A 17,170-nucleotide genomic window follows, 5' to 3' on the forward strand; every position below is an offset into this window, starting at 1 on the left:
CTTAACATATTATGACTCACCTGAGATCCAGACATGACACTGAGTCCACTATCAGAACTGATCTGGGACTTCTTCTCCTCTGCATCAGCCACCGGGGGGCGCTGCTGCTTTGCTCCTTCAGACCCTGAAGGACGGACATGATTATCAGCATGTGTTCAGAGACATTTCACAAACACCTTACCTTCATGTGTCGCCTCAGGCACCACAGCACAGCAACACTGACACTACAGTCTACAGACCCCAGGCCTGTACGTGAACACTGGATTACACCGGCAAAGGAGCAAAACATGTACGGCTACATCATCTGACCACAAGGACTTAAGAGTCAAAATATCACAGTCTCAAACTACTTCTGGATAAAATACACAAGAGTATATGTACTGTATTACAAACATTTCAAAGAGGTCATAAAACTTATTTCATTAAGTTCTACACAGCGTATATTGTTGCATGAATAGATTTAAAAATACATAAAGTAAACAGAGAAGTGACGAAGGGGCAAGCAGAGAGTGCGATAAGATTGGGAAAAAAGTACAAATGAAAGGAAACTGAGCAAGAGCGTGACATTAATTCTCAATCAATGCTGCAAATGTGGCCCAAGTTACACCAAAAAACAACAAACAGACACAGGCAGTTAGGCATGCAGACAAACTGATGGACGGTTAAGGATACATTTTCTGTTTCAAGTGCAGTGTTTTTACTTTGGTTCATTTAACACCTTACGGTAGCAAGTGGATAATGATGCTTTTTTTCTCCTTCATTTTTTTCCTTTGTGTTTCTTTGCAGAGAACATTAGAACGTTTCATATCCCAGCAGCAGCACAATACCGGCTGTAAACACACAATTTACAGCGAACCACTTGAAACTGGAAAAGATTCAGTCAAGAGTGGGACAGGGCAGCAGGTCTTCATCTCAGTTTAACTCGATGCATTGTCTCAAGGGGAAAACAAAACAAAAAAAACGAAAAAAAAACAAAAAAAAAACAGAGGAAAACAAACTTACATGTAGCCTGAGCCAGTGAATAAAGCAGAAACCTAACATTATTTTAAACCGTAAAAAATCCTACATTTTTCCAAGAAAATCCACACGACATCCTTTGTGCTTTTATAATTAATGTTAAATGTTTTCAGCCTTTTAATCATCTAAACAATTGTTTTTATCACTTTCAGATTTGCGAGGATGATAAATAAAATGCATTGTTTTCCTGGTAGAAAGCTTGACTGTAGTTGTGATTAATATCTTATGCTAAAACCATGCTCGTGGTGTTTACCATGTAATTAGTCAGTAAGCTAGCATTTAGCATTAGCTCACCTATGAGCTCTTAAAATACCGCAGCTCCACCCCTTTTTCCATATATGGTGACTTCAGTTCTACATCACAGCTCATCCATCCCCTAGTTCTACATACTCTATGGTCCTGACTATAAGTTTATTTAATGCTGTTATGGAGAGCTGCATACTGTATCTATGAGCTGTGACTAAAACGTTACGAATCACAGTAAATTTCACACATGTTGACTTGAAGCTTTGCCATTACCCAAAGCTTAAGTCATTCAGAACAAACACATACATAGTAAGTGTTTACCATTTTGTCAGAGCTACATATAACAGGATTTATTTTATGGTTTAACCCAGAGTTTACAGATAAACAGAATGCTCTTTATCAGTTTCAGTGTCATGTACAGTGGTAGAAATGCTGAATGAATCCCTACTTTCCTTTTTACCCTTTTAGTGTGCAATACCTCCAATTGTCGAATCTCAATACTATAAATCTCATATAAACAATCTTAGCCACCATTTCCTAAGGAAACTCATTCTGACATCTTATCATGCTGTTGTTTATACTCTTTATATCTAAAGACAGTGGTGAGTTTGAAAAGTGGAGGAGAGGGGTGGAAAAAGGTCAACAACTGAACACCCCAGTCTTTTATTCTTTTCTTTATTTTTTTTGGTGTGTGAAAAGTCTCTTACTCTGTGGTTTTTCCATAGCTTTTTGCTTATCCTGGTGCTTGCTCCACAATTCTACCCAAGATGCATTGCAAGCAAGGAGAGAAAGACAGAGAGAGAGTCAGAGAGTTGGTTGAAAAGGCAATGTATGGTGGATGAGCATTAAAAACAAAAACAAAACAAATTAAGCACTGTGAATCTGTCATTACTCAATGGGAATGTTTTGTAATATTTGCATGTAGCTGTGTTTTACTCTGGATTAAAGAAAGTAAATGAAGTTGTGTCTTGTCAAGTTCAATTTGCTGTGTATAACAGCTACTACGGTAACATTACAAACACACCCAGAGCTTGTGGCCCAAAGTCCTGGAGAGCCACACAATAACACAGACCATGACAGGCCGCTTTCAGCAAATGCATTTGTCTGGCTCTCCAGAGCAGAGGTGGAAGAGAGGGGGCTGATTCGGAAAAGAGCATGGGATGGGTTTGAGAGGCCAACTCGCCAGCAGGTGAAATGGAGCAGTCGCAGAAGCCAGGATGCACGTCTCATAGCATTCTGTAGAATTGAAGGTGCAACTTCTAACAGGAAGAGAAGGGGTGCGGGTAGGAAGGGGGTCAGGGCGGTTGACTGAAAGTGTCCCCCGTATACAGACCCAGTAGATTTCTCAGATAACATAAGTGGTAAAGGGATGGTTTTTTTGTTTTGGTTTTTAGCAAAATTTCTAAGTTGGTTCTTCGGCGAACAACAAAAACCAAACCACTTTCAGCAGGGGAATTTGTGTGTCATTGACTGGGACTGTTTACTGGGGAGTGGAGCTTCCACCCTCCATGCTGAGAGCAAAGGGAGCTGCCATTTTACTACAGCACGCCTCGCAGAAACCTGCAGTAAAGGCACAGACGAGTACCGACTTTAGCATCGATGCACATTACCTCTGGTTTCCCTCGTCCACTACTGCAGATTTAAGTGTTGAAAAACAAAAACAAACACATGCAGTCAAGGTGCTAAGAGGCTGACGACAGAACTCCACAGAGGAGGCAAACAGGGGCACAAATGTGGGAGGGGTGGGGAGGGGTGGGGAGGGGGGGCAAACACACGCAGTCCAGGCTGGAACAGGCTGATATTCCAGACACTCATCAGGAATACGAACACATCAGTTCAACTCAACAGTCCTGGATGTTTTAAATTTGGAATCATTTTCGTCACCAAACGTAGGAACTAGGGCTGCAGGATGTGATAAAATCTATCACATTACAAGAAAAAAAAAAAACAGAAATACTTTAATAACATGTTGTCACTTATTAAAATCACCCGTGGCAAATATTTTATATTGAATGATGCTTTTTCCACACAGCACAGATCTGTGATGTGTTTATGCAGATTACAGTGGCTGATATTTACATGTGATAAACACACACACATATATAATATTTATACTATGAGGCTTATTTTGCTGATACATGTTAAACTAAAAGTGTTCAGTGTTAACACTTGATATTTTACACAGCAGTGTTTATGTTTGGCCTATTTCCATGTTTTCTGCAATGAGTCAAACAGTTCTGTTAAATATATTTTGTATGTTTTCTTTTAGGCTTTAAATTCTGTTTGTAGATAAAAAGAGTTTTTTTCTTGCATCGCTATATTTTAAACCTTAAAAGTACAGAGCTGATATCTGCGCTACCAACTGGAGAATATAACAGACTGTTATATTTAATGGAAGAAATAAAATCAAACAATTGCTTGTCTTTTTTGCTCCTTGTCGAACCATACTTGAAGGCAGTTGTCACATGATAAACATGATTAGTGTCCCATGATGCACTGAGGTTTGAAACTTCAGCACATCTTTTGTCTTATGTCCTGACAAAGACTCTGGAGATGGAGTCATTGTGTCGGCCTTGGACTTCTATCGAACTGTTGTACATTTGCACTGTTTGCTTTTTAAGTATTGACTTTTTGCAACAGTCTTTTGTGCTCTTTTGTTTTTCAGTTCTTTTCCCTATTAGATCATTTCTTATTATTGATCCCTTTAGTGTTCTTTAGTGTATCTCTGACATCCTCGATGTTTTGTTACAGGTTTAACAGGAAAATAGCGTAAAGGCTCCAAACTGCAGGAGAAAAATATTCAAATGAGTATGTTTCATTTGTCAAGTACACTACTGTTAAGGAAAGTCTTTTCCATGTGACCATCTAAAATACAGTATTTGTTTGTTGAATTTAGAAATGCAACAATGTCATAATTAATGAAATGTATTTGCTATCTGACTGTGAAAAGACCAATATCAGTATATAACAATTCTGGTCACATTACTCAGCCCAAGTAGAAACAGTATCCAAGTCTACGCTGCACGGTGACAGAATTCTACTTCCACACGTCATTTACAGATTTTTTTTTTTTTTTCCAAAGTCATGCCTGGTGTGTATCACCAAAATTCAGCGCAAGTGTCTGGAATATCACAAGACCTGTAAGAATCTATCTGGGACATTTAACGGGGTCTTTGTTTCAGACAATAGGCAGGGGGTAGGGGGTAAGGGGGGCTGGTTCTGATGAGCTTTAAAAGGGAGGGGAGGGTCTCACAGTGCACATGCAACCGCGGCTTGAGTGGTGTACACACCAATCGAGGCAATAAAGTTCTCCTCATTCAGACTCCGGGTATCATAATGGCGGGCTCCTTTGCCCGTAGTGTGGTGTGGCAGCTGCAGTTGGGGAATATTCAGAAGGCCCTGAGGTCTAGAAGTCTCCATACGACCAGAAGGACTCTCTTTACTCCCTGGGCTGCCAGAACTGTCTGTGGGGCTTCGCTTGCGCTTTTCTGGGTCTACCAAGTTACCAGAATTAAGGGGCCAGAGACAGAGTTCATCAGCATTCCAGAACAGAGAACATACGTAGGAGGAGCAAGATTGTTAGACACAGAGGGAAAAACAGTGATTAGATCTCAGTTTTACATCTATAAAATAGTTTGTTCCAGTGGTTCAAGGTGTAGCATGCAGCTTAAAGCTTAATACAAAACATGGACAAGTGTTAGTAGCACAGGCCCACTACTGTTAGGTTACACCTCTAAGCAAAATAAAAACAACAAAATAAAAACAACAGGAACTGACAGAATCTAACAAGATAACAAAAAATCCTAAAACACCTCTGTATAGGTCACAGCCTATATTTAAATGCTGCATTCCTATGGTGAATCTGGGATTGTACCTTTGGTTTGATAATGTGTACGAGCGATTTCCAACAGGCTGAAGACACTGGCCATTCCCCCCAGGCCTGCATTAGTGTACGAGTGCTCCAGACTGGAAACTGTACACTTCAAGATGTCCAGCATACCTTTGTACACCTTTCTGCTCACCTCCTGAGAAAAAGCAACACAAACAACAATAATTAATGATTTTAACAAAGTACTGTGAGCCCCATCCTCAAAGCAGACATAGTGCACCAACATCAGGCTGCTAACTGTATTATTAACTTGTCACTTAAAGCACAAACTGCTGCAGGGTTTTGGATATTTTCAAGAAGAAGATTATGGTGATGTTCCCATGTGAACATGAAACAATTTTGGGTGATGGCAGGTGTTTTTACTGGTGGCTTCTTACAGCTGATTTATGTTTTTCTGAATTTCCCATGTGACTCTGAATGACCTAATACTCAAATTCAAGTGTTTTCTTGTAAAGCAGGATTCACATTCATTGTTTCAATAAGCTTCAATCAAGCACTAAATGCTGTTGTGTTTGTTTTGTTTAACTTAACCATATTAGACTAAAACAAAGTCCATAAAACAATTTGAAGTTATTACTTGTAGAAGTAAGTAGTTTTTGATGAGGAGACACTATGCTGCTCCACAGTTTGCATTAGGGCTGGTACTGGTTTACACTGGCTTTGGTTTTGGAGAAAATCTTTACCTAAATCGCTTTAAAATTTAGCCTGAAGTTTAATGCAATACAGAGCTCATAAGCTGATAAATATTTAAGATCCTGTGATATTTTAAGGATTAAATTTCAGAATACTGATTTTAGACTTATTCAAACTTTGAGGTCCTGCGAAAAAATAGAAGTTATGACTAAAAGCTGCTGTTGCTCTTGGTGATAATCAGTTTAGAATAAATTTGCTGAAAAATGTTGATCCAGTCTGTCACATTCTCTGGCAAGGACCTAAATCCAGTAAGTGCAAAAAAGGACTGCAGAAAAAAGAAATAAATTAGCACCCTGCTTCCAATAAATACTAAATAAGAGTCATATGCAACTTAAGGAGAGTAGAAAAGATCATCTCACCACATCTCGTATGATCTCCTGTCTGGCATCCTCCTCTGATTGGACGGCTCGGTTCAGTTTGCTGAGCACAAACACTCGGAGCTGCTCGTTCTCCAGCAGGCGGCGCACTTTCTTCATGTTGAGCCATCCAACTCCCTGTCCATCCAGAACACTCTGCACCACCTCCTTCAGGAACTGCTGGTTCTCACTGGACCAACACATCAGAGTCACAGGTTTTAGACACATAAAGGTGACACTGAGACACTGGTCACATAACTATTAGAACTAGAGCAGGCCACCGATGTCCTGAATCAACTCAAATTCTAAATCATTTCAATTGAATTAGGAATAATTCAGTTACAATACCAATTTGGCTTGGTTATTTAAGACGCTCTCAGAGAAATAATGCTGCAAATTGTACAAGAAACCTATTTTGTGGTATGTTAAACATATTAAATCAAATCACATTTTATTTATATAGCGCCTAATCTCAACAAACGTTATTTTATGACACTTTATATTTAGAGCTGGTCAAGAGCAGACTCTTGATTACTCTATTAATGTTTACATATGACTGGACTCCAAAGTATCGGTAAGCTTGAGATTTCTAAATGAGTAATCTCTCATATTTCTTAATAACTCAAATTGAAATGGTAATAGTGTCTGTAATAATTACAGTATGGCCTTTCACTGAAAGATGCAGATCTATTATTATGTATTTCACATAACCAACAAGTTCCAATAAGTATTTTTCTTTAGGAGAGTAACAGAGTTAAAGCTCAAGCTTTACTCAATAGGAGAAGACATATTTGAAGAAAAAAAAAAGCAGGATTTTATTAATCAATATCAGATCATTAAAATGAATGCTTCGGAAAATGTATTTTTAAACACTTTTAATACCCCTTAGCGAAATACAGTGTAAGATTCTGCTGAAAGTTACTGCCCTATGATTTAGGTTAGACGGTCTTTTGGTAAAACTTATTACATACATATTTATACTTGAAAGTACTCAGATATTATAACTGCACAAGGCTGTTTCAAGCAAACATATCACCCCAACAAAGGGGTCATGTCTCCATTTGACCTTGAAAAATTAGGTCAAGGTCACATATTTTCAATAGGCTTCTGCTCCACGCCAAGATGCATCCACAGTATAAATTTGGGGCCGATATCTCAATGCATTCTTCAGACAATGCAATTACATTGTTGAATGAATAGACAAGACGGACAGACATACGACAAAATAATTACAATACCCCTTCAGCCTGACGTTGGCCGAGGGATAAAAACCTGTTATTGAGTTTAGTTCAGTTCTACATTTGACATTGTTTATTACCTTGTATTGTTGACGCGGCCCTGAGGAGACGGTGATTCTCTCTTCACTGTTGGACTGTGCTTGATTACAGACGACTTCTGGTCGACCAGAGCCCGGGGTGCACGTGCGCCTAAAGGACGAGCTACAATGATAAGGCGTCTTGACAACGGAGCAAAACACACCAAAATAAAACAATAACTACAGTTTCTATGACTCTGTCACTAGACGGAAGAGCGCTTGTTAGGAGTGGAGTGGAAACACACACAAAAAAACACACCAGGCACCGCAAACCAGGACAGGAAAGGCCTACTGTGAACACTAGTTAGTCTGAAAAGCTCACACATTCAAGAGAAAAGAAGGAAGTTTACATGGCTTTGTGAAGAGAGACACCTGGATCGTACTGTGGGTTATCTACTGCTGTACATTCAAAATACTGGAGCTGCTACAGTGGATGACGAATCAAACAAGTTCATGGTGCACACAAACACATACACACTGAGGAGTCAGAATGGTGCTGTTGGTGGTGGCATCACACATTAGCAGCATGTAGACATGAGTTCAGACTGCAGATACTCTACAGCAACTATCTCAATAAGATCATGCATGAAAGACGATAAACAGATGAGTGGACGATGAGAAAAAGAAGCTGCACTTGATGGTTTTAATTATGTGGGCTTTAAGGATCTGAGCTTATACTGTAGGGGTTGGGGTAATCATTTCAGAAATACACCACTATGGGAGGCTGAGCATTAAGGTAAGACCGTATGTTTTGTCTTAGTTTTACACAACACAATTACAAAGCAAAACACAATACCACTCATTAGTTGTTTTACACCGTTTTAATCCCCCCCCCTTCACGTCTGCTGTCAGCCTTAATGTTCACGCTGTCCTCCAATTCCCTTCAAATCCATGAAAAAATTCCAGCATGTGTCCATGTGTACTGTGTGAAAACTGCATGATGTCTTATATTTGTGCTTTGTATTATCTTATCTTCTGTACTTTACTGCAATTTTTTTGAAGGAAGGGTTTTGTGGTAGCGCTCTAGTAGGAGCAGCGGCCCGATGTCCCTAATCATCGAACTCAATTTCATTTGATGTACTTTGTACTGTCAAATGACAATAAAAGCTATTCTACTCTATTCTATTTTAAAGACCTGTTAGATTTCTCCACACTGATGCCAGAGGTTTATCTCAGGGAATTTTGTGTTTTTTTTCCTCATTCCTGCATTCATAGATTGTAAGTTCTTGACCTTGAAAAGTGCCTTCAGATATTTGTTTGCTGTGACTACTGTTGTATAAATAAAGCTGAATTCTATTAATACCACATGGATAAACAATGTAAAATCTCTATATCTCAACTTTTCAGTCTTTATACTGTCCTTTTGCTTTACAAAGATGTATGAACAAATGCAAATATTACAAAACTTACTGCTGATTTCCACTTAAAACAGCCAATATAATCCCATCCTTGTTAACACTCAGGTTATGGCTCTTTTCTTTTCCTGAATAAACTGACCCAGGAGAATCTAAGCGACGGCCATGATAAGACCTCGTCAAATTCTCTAAATAATGAGGAAAGAAACAAAGAAAGGTAGAAAGCAGTGTTTGAAGTGCCCCGTAGTCTGTCAAGTATTCTCACAAAAATCGTCAACATGACTGCGGATTACAACACAGGTTACCACTGCCTATGTGCATTTTCCAACTTAACACTGCTAATGTACTGAAAACAGCATATACACTGCAGACAACGACATGATGTTGAACATCACTAAGTCATTTCAACCACTTGCTAAATCTTATCGCATACAGTTGTGTTTGATAGCTGTAATATACACGCTGTCTGATCATATGATTCAAATGAGCCAATGTAGCGGTGTAATGTAACTGCAGATATTGTAACTAAATATCAGCAAATTTCATGACATTTATGGACCAAAATCCTTCCTGTCTTGTTAATACAACTCAGAAACAACTGCAACACAGCTGTCTGTTGGCGAAAATGTTGTATTCAATAGACAAAAGTTTTGAGAGTCCAACTCATGTCTCATACTCAATAAAATCATGTTCTTATTTAAAGAGTCTTCACAACAGGTGAGACTTTTTGACTCATTAGCAAGTCTCACCTGAGGCAACATGGAAAAGTTTTACAAACATAAAAACTAAAAGCCCCAGTGGAGACTCTGAATGGGCCTTTCATCCATATCTTAACAGAATGGTCTGAAAGTCTGGTCTAAACCCTTATTTAAAGTGACAACATCAGCCTTGGGGATGTTGGAGAGTCTGTCTTTAAACCATCCTTCAGGGCTGAATGATTGATTTATCTGAGTAAAACCAAAAACATATCTCCAACACCTGTCCAACAACATTGAAAAAAACATAGAACTTACTCAAACTGCAACAAGGATGAGATTATGAGCTTTTTAAGGCAAGGACATTTGAAACCAATCTCTGGATCAAATGAAGATTACTTATGAAGAAGCACCTCAAACACTACTGTATTGTCCATTCATTACCAGTTTGGTTTTAATGTGTAGGCGAGGGGATGTAAATACATGACAGACTTCCCTCTAATGCCAAAAGTGTGGATGGAGGAAAACTACAGAACCACCACCAGGCAAAAAAAGACAAACACATACCCTGCCAACTCTAATAATACATGTGTGGAAGCTAAAGATGAGCTTGGGCTGTATACTGTATTCATACAACTCATCTGGGGAATACACAGGAAATGTAACTAGTGACTACACATTTCTAGCTTGTACTGTTGCTTAGAAAAACATGGGACAGTAAGATCAGAACAGTCCACCACCTCAGACCACCAACCAAAAATCCAAAACATCAGCTGACACACAGTGATGTGCAATTATAAAGTCAACATGCACAAGCATCCTGAGTCTCAGTTTACCTAACCATTCATTGGACCAGAAGGGTTTGAACTTCAATAAAAATGGAAAAACCTGGAGTTTATCTGTAATTTATATGAGATTATGCCTACGCCGAGTCTGTTCAATGTCTGTCTTGAATTTAAGCCTGCATAAAGCAAAAATAAATGTGTTCGGAGTTAAACGCAAGACAGAAAAAAAACATGCTACTAATCACCCAGCTAGATTTTAAAGCTACGTATGATGTCCATCACCAATTTTTCATTAAATCTGTAAAACCCCAGTGATAGCCTAAGTACCACAAATCCGTTTGTTTTTCCATGATTACGCACCTGAATTACCCCCCTCATGGTGAAGAACTCCTAAGTGTACTCCACCACAAACAATCCATTTGTTTATGTACCAAACGGAAACCTAAACAAAACTGTCACTCGAGTTTTTTCAGAATTTCATGCAGCTGCTGTAGCAAGAGGCAATGAAGCCGTCTCTATGTTTGTTGCAGCTGTGCAGCTGTGTGGAATTCCAAAAAAAACAGAGTGACGGTTTCATTTAGGTTTTCGGTTTGGTATGTAAACAAATGGACTATTTGTGGTGGAGTACACTTCGAAGTTGTTCACCGTAAGAGGAGTGATTCAGGTGCCTAATCTCGGAAAGACTAATGGATTTGTGATACTTTGGCTATCACTGGGGTTTTACAGATTTGATGAAAAATTGGTGAACGTCATACGCAGCTTTAAATATTTAAAACAAATATAAAACAAAAAGTATAAAAAATAAGGTTTTAAATTCAGCTGGAGCAGACGAAGCAGGCCTAACTGCTTTCACTAACACTATGACTTCTGTGACTGGAGGAAGCCTGTGTTTTAGATCCCTGAAAAAGGCCCACTGAAAAAAAACAAACCATTAGATTGAACGTAAGTCATACATAGAAGATTTGCACCAAACTATATTTTGTCAGAGACCCTGACATAATTGAAGTTGTTTATAACAGACTTCATTTTAATGATACCAAACATCTCGATGACGATGTCACATAAAACTATAAACAAATCACCCCATCATGGTAGAATAAAACCAGCAACTCCCATATTCTGTAAGTTAAAACTGCTGAATTCCATAGGAGAGTCTGGTGAAGAGTACACAGGAAACTGTAAAAGCCTGATGTGATAAAGTGGCAAAAATACAGACTGATATGCTGGGAGCAACATCATCTTAATTATGGCTCTAAAGCAAAATAAAAACATTATTTCTGGTCCGTCAAAAAAAACAAACAAGAAAAAAAAAAAAAAAACAAAGACAAAAATGATGGATGGTTTAACACATGTCAGTGCTGAACGGTTCACTAAATTTACATGTTTTCAGGAACTAATTCTAATTTGTAAAAGACATTTAGGAACATACTGAACTGATTTAAAAAGTGCATCATCATTCATGTAACTTAGTGAAAATATAAACTTATCATATAGATTTAAACTCACAATAAAGCCATCTATATCCATTAAACTTCAAAGAGATGTTCACCAGCTAGCCTTATGATTTGCATAATTTTACTGTCGTTCCAGTTAATTGTTCACAATACAATTACAGCATGATTGAGCCCAACCCTATTTATTCACTGTGGGAGCATGACGGACAAGAAAACAAAGACAAACAATAGATGCTAAAGACTATTCAACAGCTGCTCTGCCTTGTGCTGCTTTCCTCTGGTTTTCTGGATTATTTATCTTCATTATTTATTTATCTATTTGTTTTTGCTGTGGTTACTGCTGCTACACCCTACTAGGTGTAGTATTTCAATAAATAAAAATAACAGGTGCTGTGATGTGAAATAGTTAGTTTGTGGATTGTGGATCAACAGTCACTATGAATGGTGGCATGGTAAGACAGTAGACTCAGTGCTCTACTGGATCTTGATGACACACACTGTGACTGAAATGAGGACAACAGAGGATGCTGGGAGATGTAGTTGACTGGCTTGGAGAAGCATGCAGCTCACTCAGTTAAAAGGGCAGAACCCACCTTCTCCGCTCCCCGGGCCGGCCTCTGTAATTATCTCCATTAGAGAATTTAGCCCAAATACTGCACACAAAACCCAGAATTAGTGCCGCAACAAGGTGGACAGAGAGAGGGACACCGGCCCAGACACAACCAGTCTGAACATCAACCCATGTCACAACACACATGCACACTCAACATGGTGCAAAAAGACAAAACAAAGGCAAACAAAAAGGGTAGACAGAAAAGAGAAACACAACATATGTACTGAAGATGGCATCATCCCTAAGTGTTGGATCAAGTGACAAACGCCATGTGTTTAACATTTTACAGTCCAAAGAACATACATATGTTTATATACTACTGAACTGTCCAACTGACTGAATACACAAAAACATCTGTACAGCAATTTTTGTCATTTAGAAAGACAACAGGATGTAAAAAAACATAGAAAGCTTGTTTTGAGCAAAAACACACATAAGATCCTGATGCTATGTTTCCACATATCTGTCAAACAAATGTGTGAACTTAGGAAACATTACAAAAAAGAGTGAATAAATTAGTCTGAAGCAGAAGGAGGTGCTAAAGGCAACATTCTGAACAGCTGAAATAAGCAGAGTACCAGAAGAAAACATCTATAAAGTATAGATAAAAGCAGAAGAAACAGAAGACACTGTTCTGCCTCTAAAATGCCTTTTTTCGTGGAGGAGACTTAAGGACAACGTGGTCTCATCAGTTCACTGTTAATATCAGCCATACAGTTGTTGTTGTACTCTTTATGGAAATATCCAGGAGGACACCAGGGGAACATTTAATAACCTATAAGCTCATCAAGCCTTATTTGGAAAAGATATTTAAATCACTCATTTAATTCCCCAATAATCAAAGCTGATGTCAGAGTTTTTTTATGATGTCTTCCAATTAGGGCCAGACGACACGGTCTCTAACTATAATCGCAATATTTTTTGGCTATATCGCAATACACGATATACATCTCCATATTTTGAAATGTCCTATACATCCCTGTCTAAGTGTTAAATTCAACTCTTTAATGCATGACCTTGTCACCCATTAGATTTTTTTTCCCCAATATGTGCATGCTAAAAACAGGAAATCGCAATGAAATTACTTAGAATCACTTTGGCTTAAGTGTCTATAAGATTCTTGAAACCTGGCTTCTCTATAACATTAAGAGGGGCCACGTCTTTGGCCATGTATTTTGTTACTGCAGCTATAATCTCTTTCCATTTCAAACTTTTTTTGTCGTATGGAATTGATTTGGCAAATGATGAAGCCAGAGTCATTGGCTTAGGGGCTGGTTCCAATCAAGTTTTAACTGATGTGGGTGGTGACGTGAACATGCGGCTTTTCAGACATTCCTCGTATTGTAGTGAATGACTTTTCAGGTGGTGAAACAAATTTGTGGTGCTGCCTGCTACCGTTTGTGGCAACAGTTCTCCAGCATATTTTGCAGACAACCGCTTTTTGTTCGTCATCCTTAAGAAATCCGAACCACTGCCAGAAAATAGAGCCAGTGCTGTTTTTCTTCGGGACAATATCATCTGTCTCCACTTTCTTTGCGCTTGCTATGCTACTCTGTCTCTCTCCTTTCCCGATATATAAATGCGCATGTGCAACAGACAGTTTTCTGGATGGGCAGGGGAGCAAGTGCTGTGAGAGGGAATGATGAGGGAACAGCAGAAGTGAAACTCCTACTGCTGACATTGGTGTGTCAGTTAATGCTCGATGTACGCGATATAGTTATTTTAGATATCGCACATGAGCCAAGCCACGATACATCGAGTATATTTGGTATATCACCCACCCCTGCTTCCAAGACACATCCTCAGTATATGGACAAACCATAACAAAAGCAGTTTTGTAAATATTCTTATCAGCATTTCAGAATCTTTAATTTCTTGGAAACTAAAAACAAATTGATGTCTCCTCTAAAGCTGCAACAGTTAATTCACTCAAGTTAAGACTTTGATTATCAATTTATCAGTCTGAATAACCTTTTAAGACAAAAGAGTCAAAATGCTATGATTGCAGCCTATTAACATTTAATATTTTCTTTATTTTCCTTATTTTGTTGCTCTTTCTCTACTCTTTGTCTCTCCTCTGTATCCTGACCCCAGTCATAGGAGGTTTTTCCTTGTCTAGAAAATGTTTGTCCTCACCACTGTCACCTTGGGCTTTCTCCACAAGGATCTGTTAGGTTTCCGCCATAAGAATTTATACAACAGTCTTTTCATGGCCTTGATCTGAATTTGTGAAGTTCCTTGAGATACCATAATTTCCGGTCTATAAGCAGCTACTTTTTTCCACACACTATGAACCCACGGCTCTAAAATGATGCGGCTAATTTTTGTTTTCTGGACTAACGATCGATCTGGCTGACGAAGAAGGAAACAGAGCTGCTGCACGTAAGCTTGGCATCAATGAAGTGATGGTGAAACGCTGGAGACGGGGTGAGTACGGCTTATAGTCCGGAAAGTACGGTAACTGTGTATTATGAATGGCGCTACATAAATAAAATTGAAGTGAACTGAACTGAACTGAATCCTGTATGAAAGTGTACTGAATATCTTTGGGTTGTGAACCAAACAAGACATTTGGTATCTTAGGCTAAGACAGGAATCAGAAGGTATCCCCAATTTCTGACGTTTTCTAGACCCAACAACTTATTGAAAAATCACGAAAATAATAAATGAAAGTAATCATTAGCTGATGCCCTATATTTATCCTACAATTGGGATGTGCATTTATTTGGCATTGCTTTCTTGAATTTTAATGTTGAAGGGATTTACAAGCTAACAAGTAGGAAACACACTACAGACCATCTGTGGGTTGTTATGCGTCATTATAGGTCATTCCTCAGTCGTTGGATTTTGAGGTTATTCTGCTTTTTGGAAGGAATTTGGCATCCCTGAAGCAAAGCCAGTAGCACACTTCTAGCAGTTTTGGGAGAACTTTAAGTATATTCACTCTTTTATGTAAAACTCACTTTAAACCAGCATTAAAAACTGAGTAAGCAATTAAAATGCTGTCATTTCCATCAAGGTTTTGTGATGCACTATGTCAAAATATGCATATAAAATAGACTGTTGGAAAAATGGCTAATGTAATATTGGATTAGAAATTGATCTTTTGTTCAAATAATCTGTGACCTCTAAAAAGGAAGGAAACACCAAACAATTAAACCTTCAAGCAAGCAATGTGAAACACACAAGAGAAGGAGGGATTGTGGGAAATCAGATCGCTCAGTGAACGTCAGTCAGACTCATATGTAAGTAGGTTAATGCAGTTTTAGAGGAATTGAGCATCCTTGATGTAGTAAGGATGTGCAGATGCCACACCAAAACAGTCTGCATGTGACACAAGAAGTCATCTGAATAGAAATGTGTGCATCAAAGAGACTCCCACCAGTCACACAGAGGGGAGTGGTGAAGAAAGGAGGGAAAAGCATGGATTTACAGGTATCGTCTATCTTAGTCCTAGGATGAAAAACAGGGTTTAAGATAGGTATTAAGGTCATTTAAGGAATAAAAAAAATGCCTAGCTGGAGGGCAGCAGGGCTCAAACAAACTATCACAGCAGACATAACATACCCGGGCTGTCAGGGGAATCTGAACAACAAAGACAAAACACAATAATCAAAGGAACAGAATATGTTCTATGGCAGCTATTCCACATGGAGATATCCCATGCTTCACCTGTTTTTTCTCTCTCAGTTAAAGTGAAAATCCAGCCTAAACAGAATTCAAACAAGCCTTAACCTTTATCTTAACATTTAAAAAAAATCAAGAATATCCTTATTACCCTATCTGGTTTCCTGGGAGTCTAAAGATCTGCATTGCAATTTAACCACTTTTACATGCTGCCCACTTATTTCCAAATGTTTGCTGTTAACATATTCATACACCACTGTTAATGCTCAAAACTTGCCTTTCCAAAATGTCTTATTATTAACACATTAAATAACCCAATCCTCTAATCTCAGCTGCAAATGTACAGATTTATGAAGAAAATCTGCACACAGGAGAGAAATTACTCAAAACAAAGAACAATTACAGCCTGTTTTGAGTGGATTTTTCCTTTAAGACTCTTGAGAGAAAAACTTTAACATACTCCATAATCTCTTTTAAAAATAGTGCCATATCTTTTTGGCAATGCAGAAGAATGACGATCAAGGCCATAGAAAACAGCTCCACAAACCTGCTTGTTCCACTTCCTCCTCAATATCAAAATTAAAATATTCTAGTGTAATGAAATAATTTAGAAAAAATAAAAACAAGAAAGGCAGAAAATGACAGAAAAAAAACATTTAAATAAGAAGGCTATCATTAAAAATACTGCATAAAAGACTGCTCTAAATTAGGTAGTCTGGCTGACATAGCAACATTTGGCTGCAATGAAATAAATTATTCAGTATAATCTTATATATAGGACTATAACTGCAACTAAAGTTGAAGGCAATGATACAATAAAAATTTCATGAGTGGGTGGGATTAAGAAAGCTGTATGTGACGTAATGGCACCTGTTTATTAACCAAACGCACTGTGGAACATCTGGGACAGGAAATAAGACAGAAACACCGTTTCATGAGTAACTTTAACAGGTGTGGAGTGTCAGCTGTGTTATCGGTACCTTTCAGACTGGGGAAAGGTGTTGATTTTTCTCTCGCTGCCTTGTTGGGAAGAGCCAGATTTGACAGACTGAAACTGGTCCCATGGTTCTTGTACAGATTACCTGTAATGATAATGATTTTATCAGAAAAGGGAATGCAAATCAT

At 38.4% G+C, this 17,170-nt stretch overlaps 1 protein-coding gene and 1 long non-coding RNA gene across 33 annotated transcripts in view; both read right to left on the reverse strand.

Moving 5' to 3' along the window:
- The window catches only part of madd (MAP-kinase activating death domain), a 71,980-nt gene that overhangs the window by 18,828 nt on the left and 35,982 nt on the right, over positions 1–17,170 (reverse strand). For 10 of the 32 annotated variants that reach the window (XM_030129210.1, XM_030129228.1, XM_030129140.1 and 7 more), the window contains 9 exons: positions 17,026–17,127; positions 16,593–16,634; positions 12,399–12,458; positions 7,520–7,640; positions 6,205–6,391; positions 5,138–5,288; positions 4,554–4,757; positions 1,971–2,021; positions 21–124 (listed from right to left, as the gene is read on the reverse strand). In XM_030129210.1, the coding sequence (XP_029985070.1) occupies positions 21–124; positions 1,971–2,021; positions 4,554–4,757; positions 5,138–5,288; positions 6,205–6,391; positions 7,520–7,640; positions 12,399–12,458; positions 16,593–16,634; positions 17,026–17,127 (1,022 nt within the window). Of the gene's footprint in view, positions 1–20; positions 125–1,970; positions 2,022–4,553; positions 4,758–5,137; positions 5,289–6,204; positions 6,392–7,519; positions 7,641–12,398; positions 12,459–15,985; positions 16,004–16,592; positions 16,635–17,025; positions 17,128–17,170 lie in introns of all 32 variants that reach the window. The other 22 variants (XM_030129342.1, XM_030129261.1, XM_030129340.1 and 19 more) reach the window with 11 other exon arrangements.
- On the reverse strand, positions 2,657–4,545 carry LOC115415725 (uncharacterized). The gene is made up of 2 exons (XR_003934862.1): positions 3,362–4,545; positions 2,657–3,331 (listed from the first exon to the last, which is right to left on the reverse strand). It is a non-coding gene; the product is annotated as an uncharacterized LOC115415725 (long non-coding RNA).

The sequence above is a fragment of the Sphaeramia orbicularis genome, chromosome 3, assembly GCF_902148855.1.
Source record: "Sphaeramia orbicularis chromosome 3, fSphaOr1.1, whole genome shotgun sequence".
Classification (NCBI taxonomy): domain Eukaryota; kingdom Metazoa; phylum Chordata; class Actinopteri; order Kurtiformes; family Apogonidae; genus Sphaeramia; species Sphaeramia orbicularis.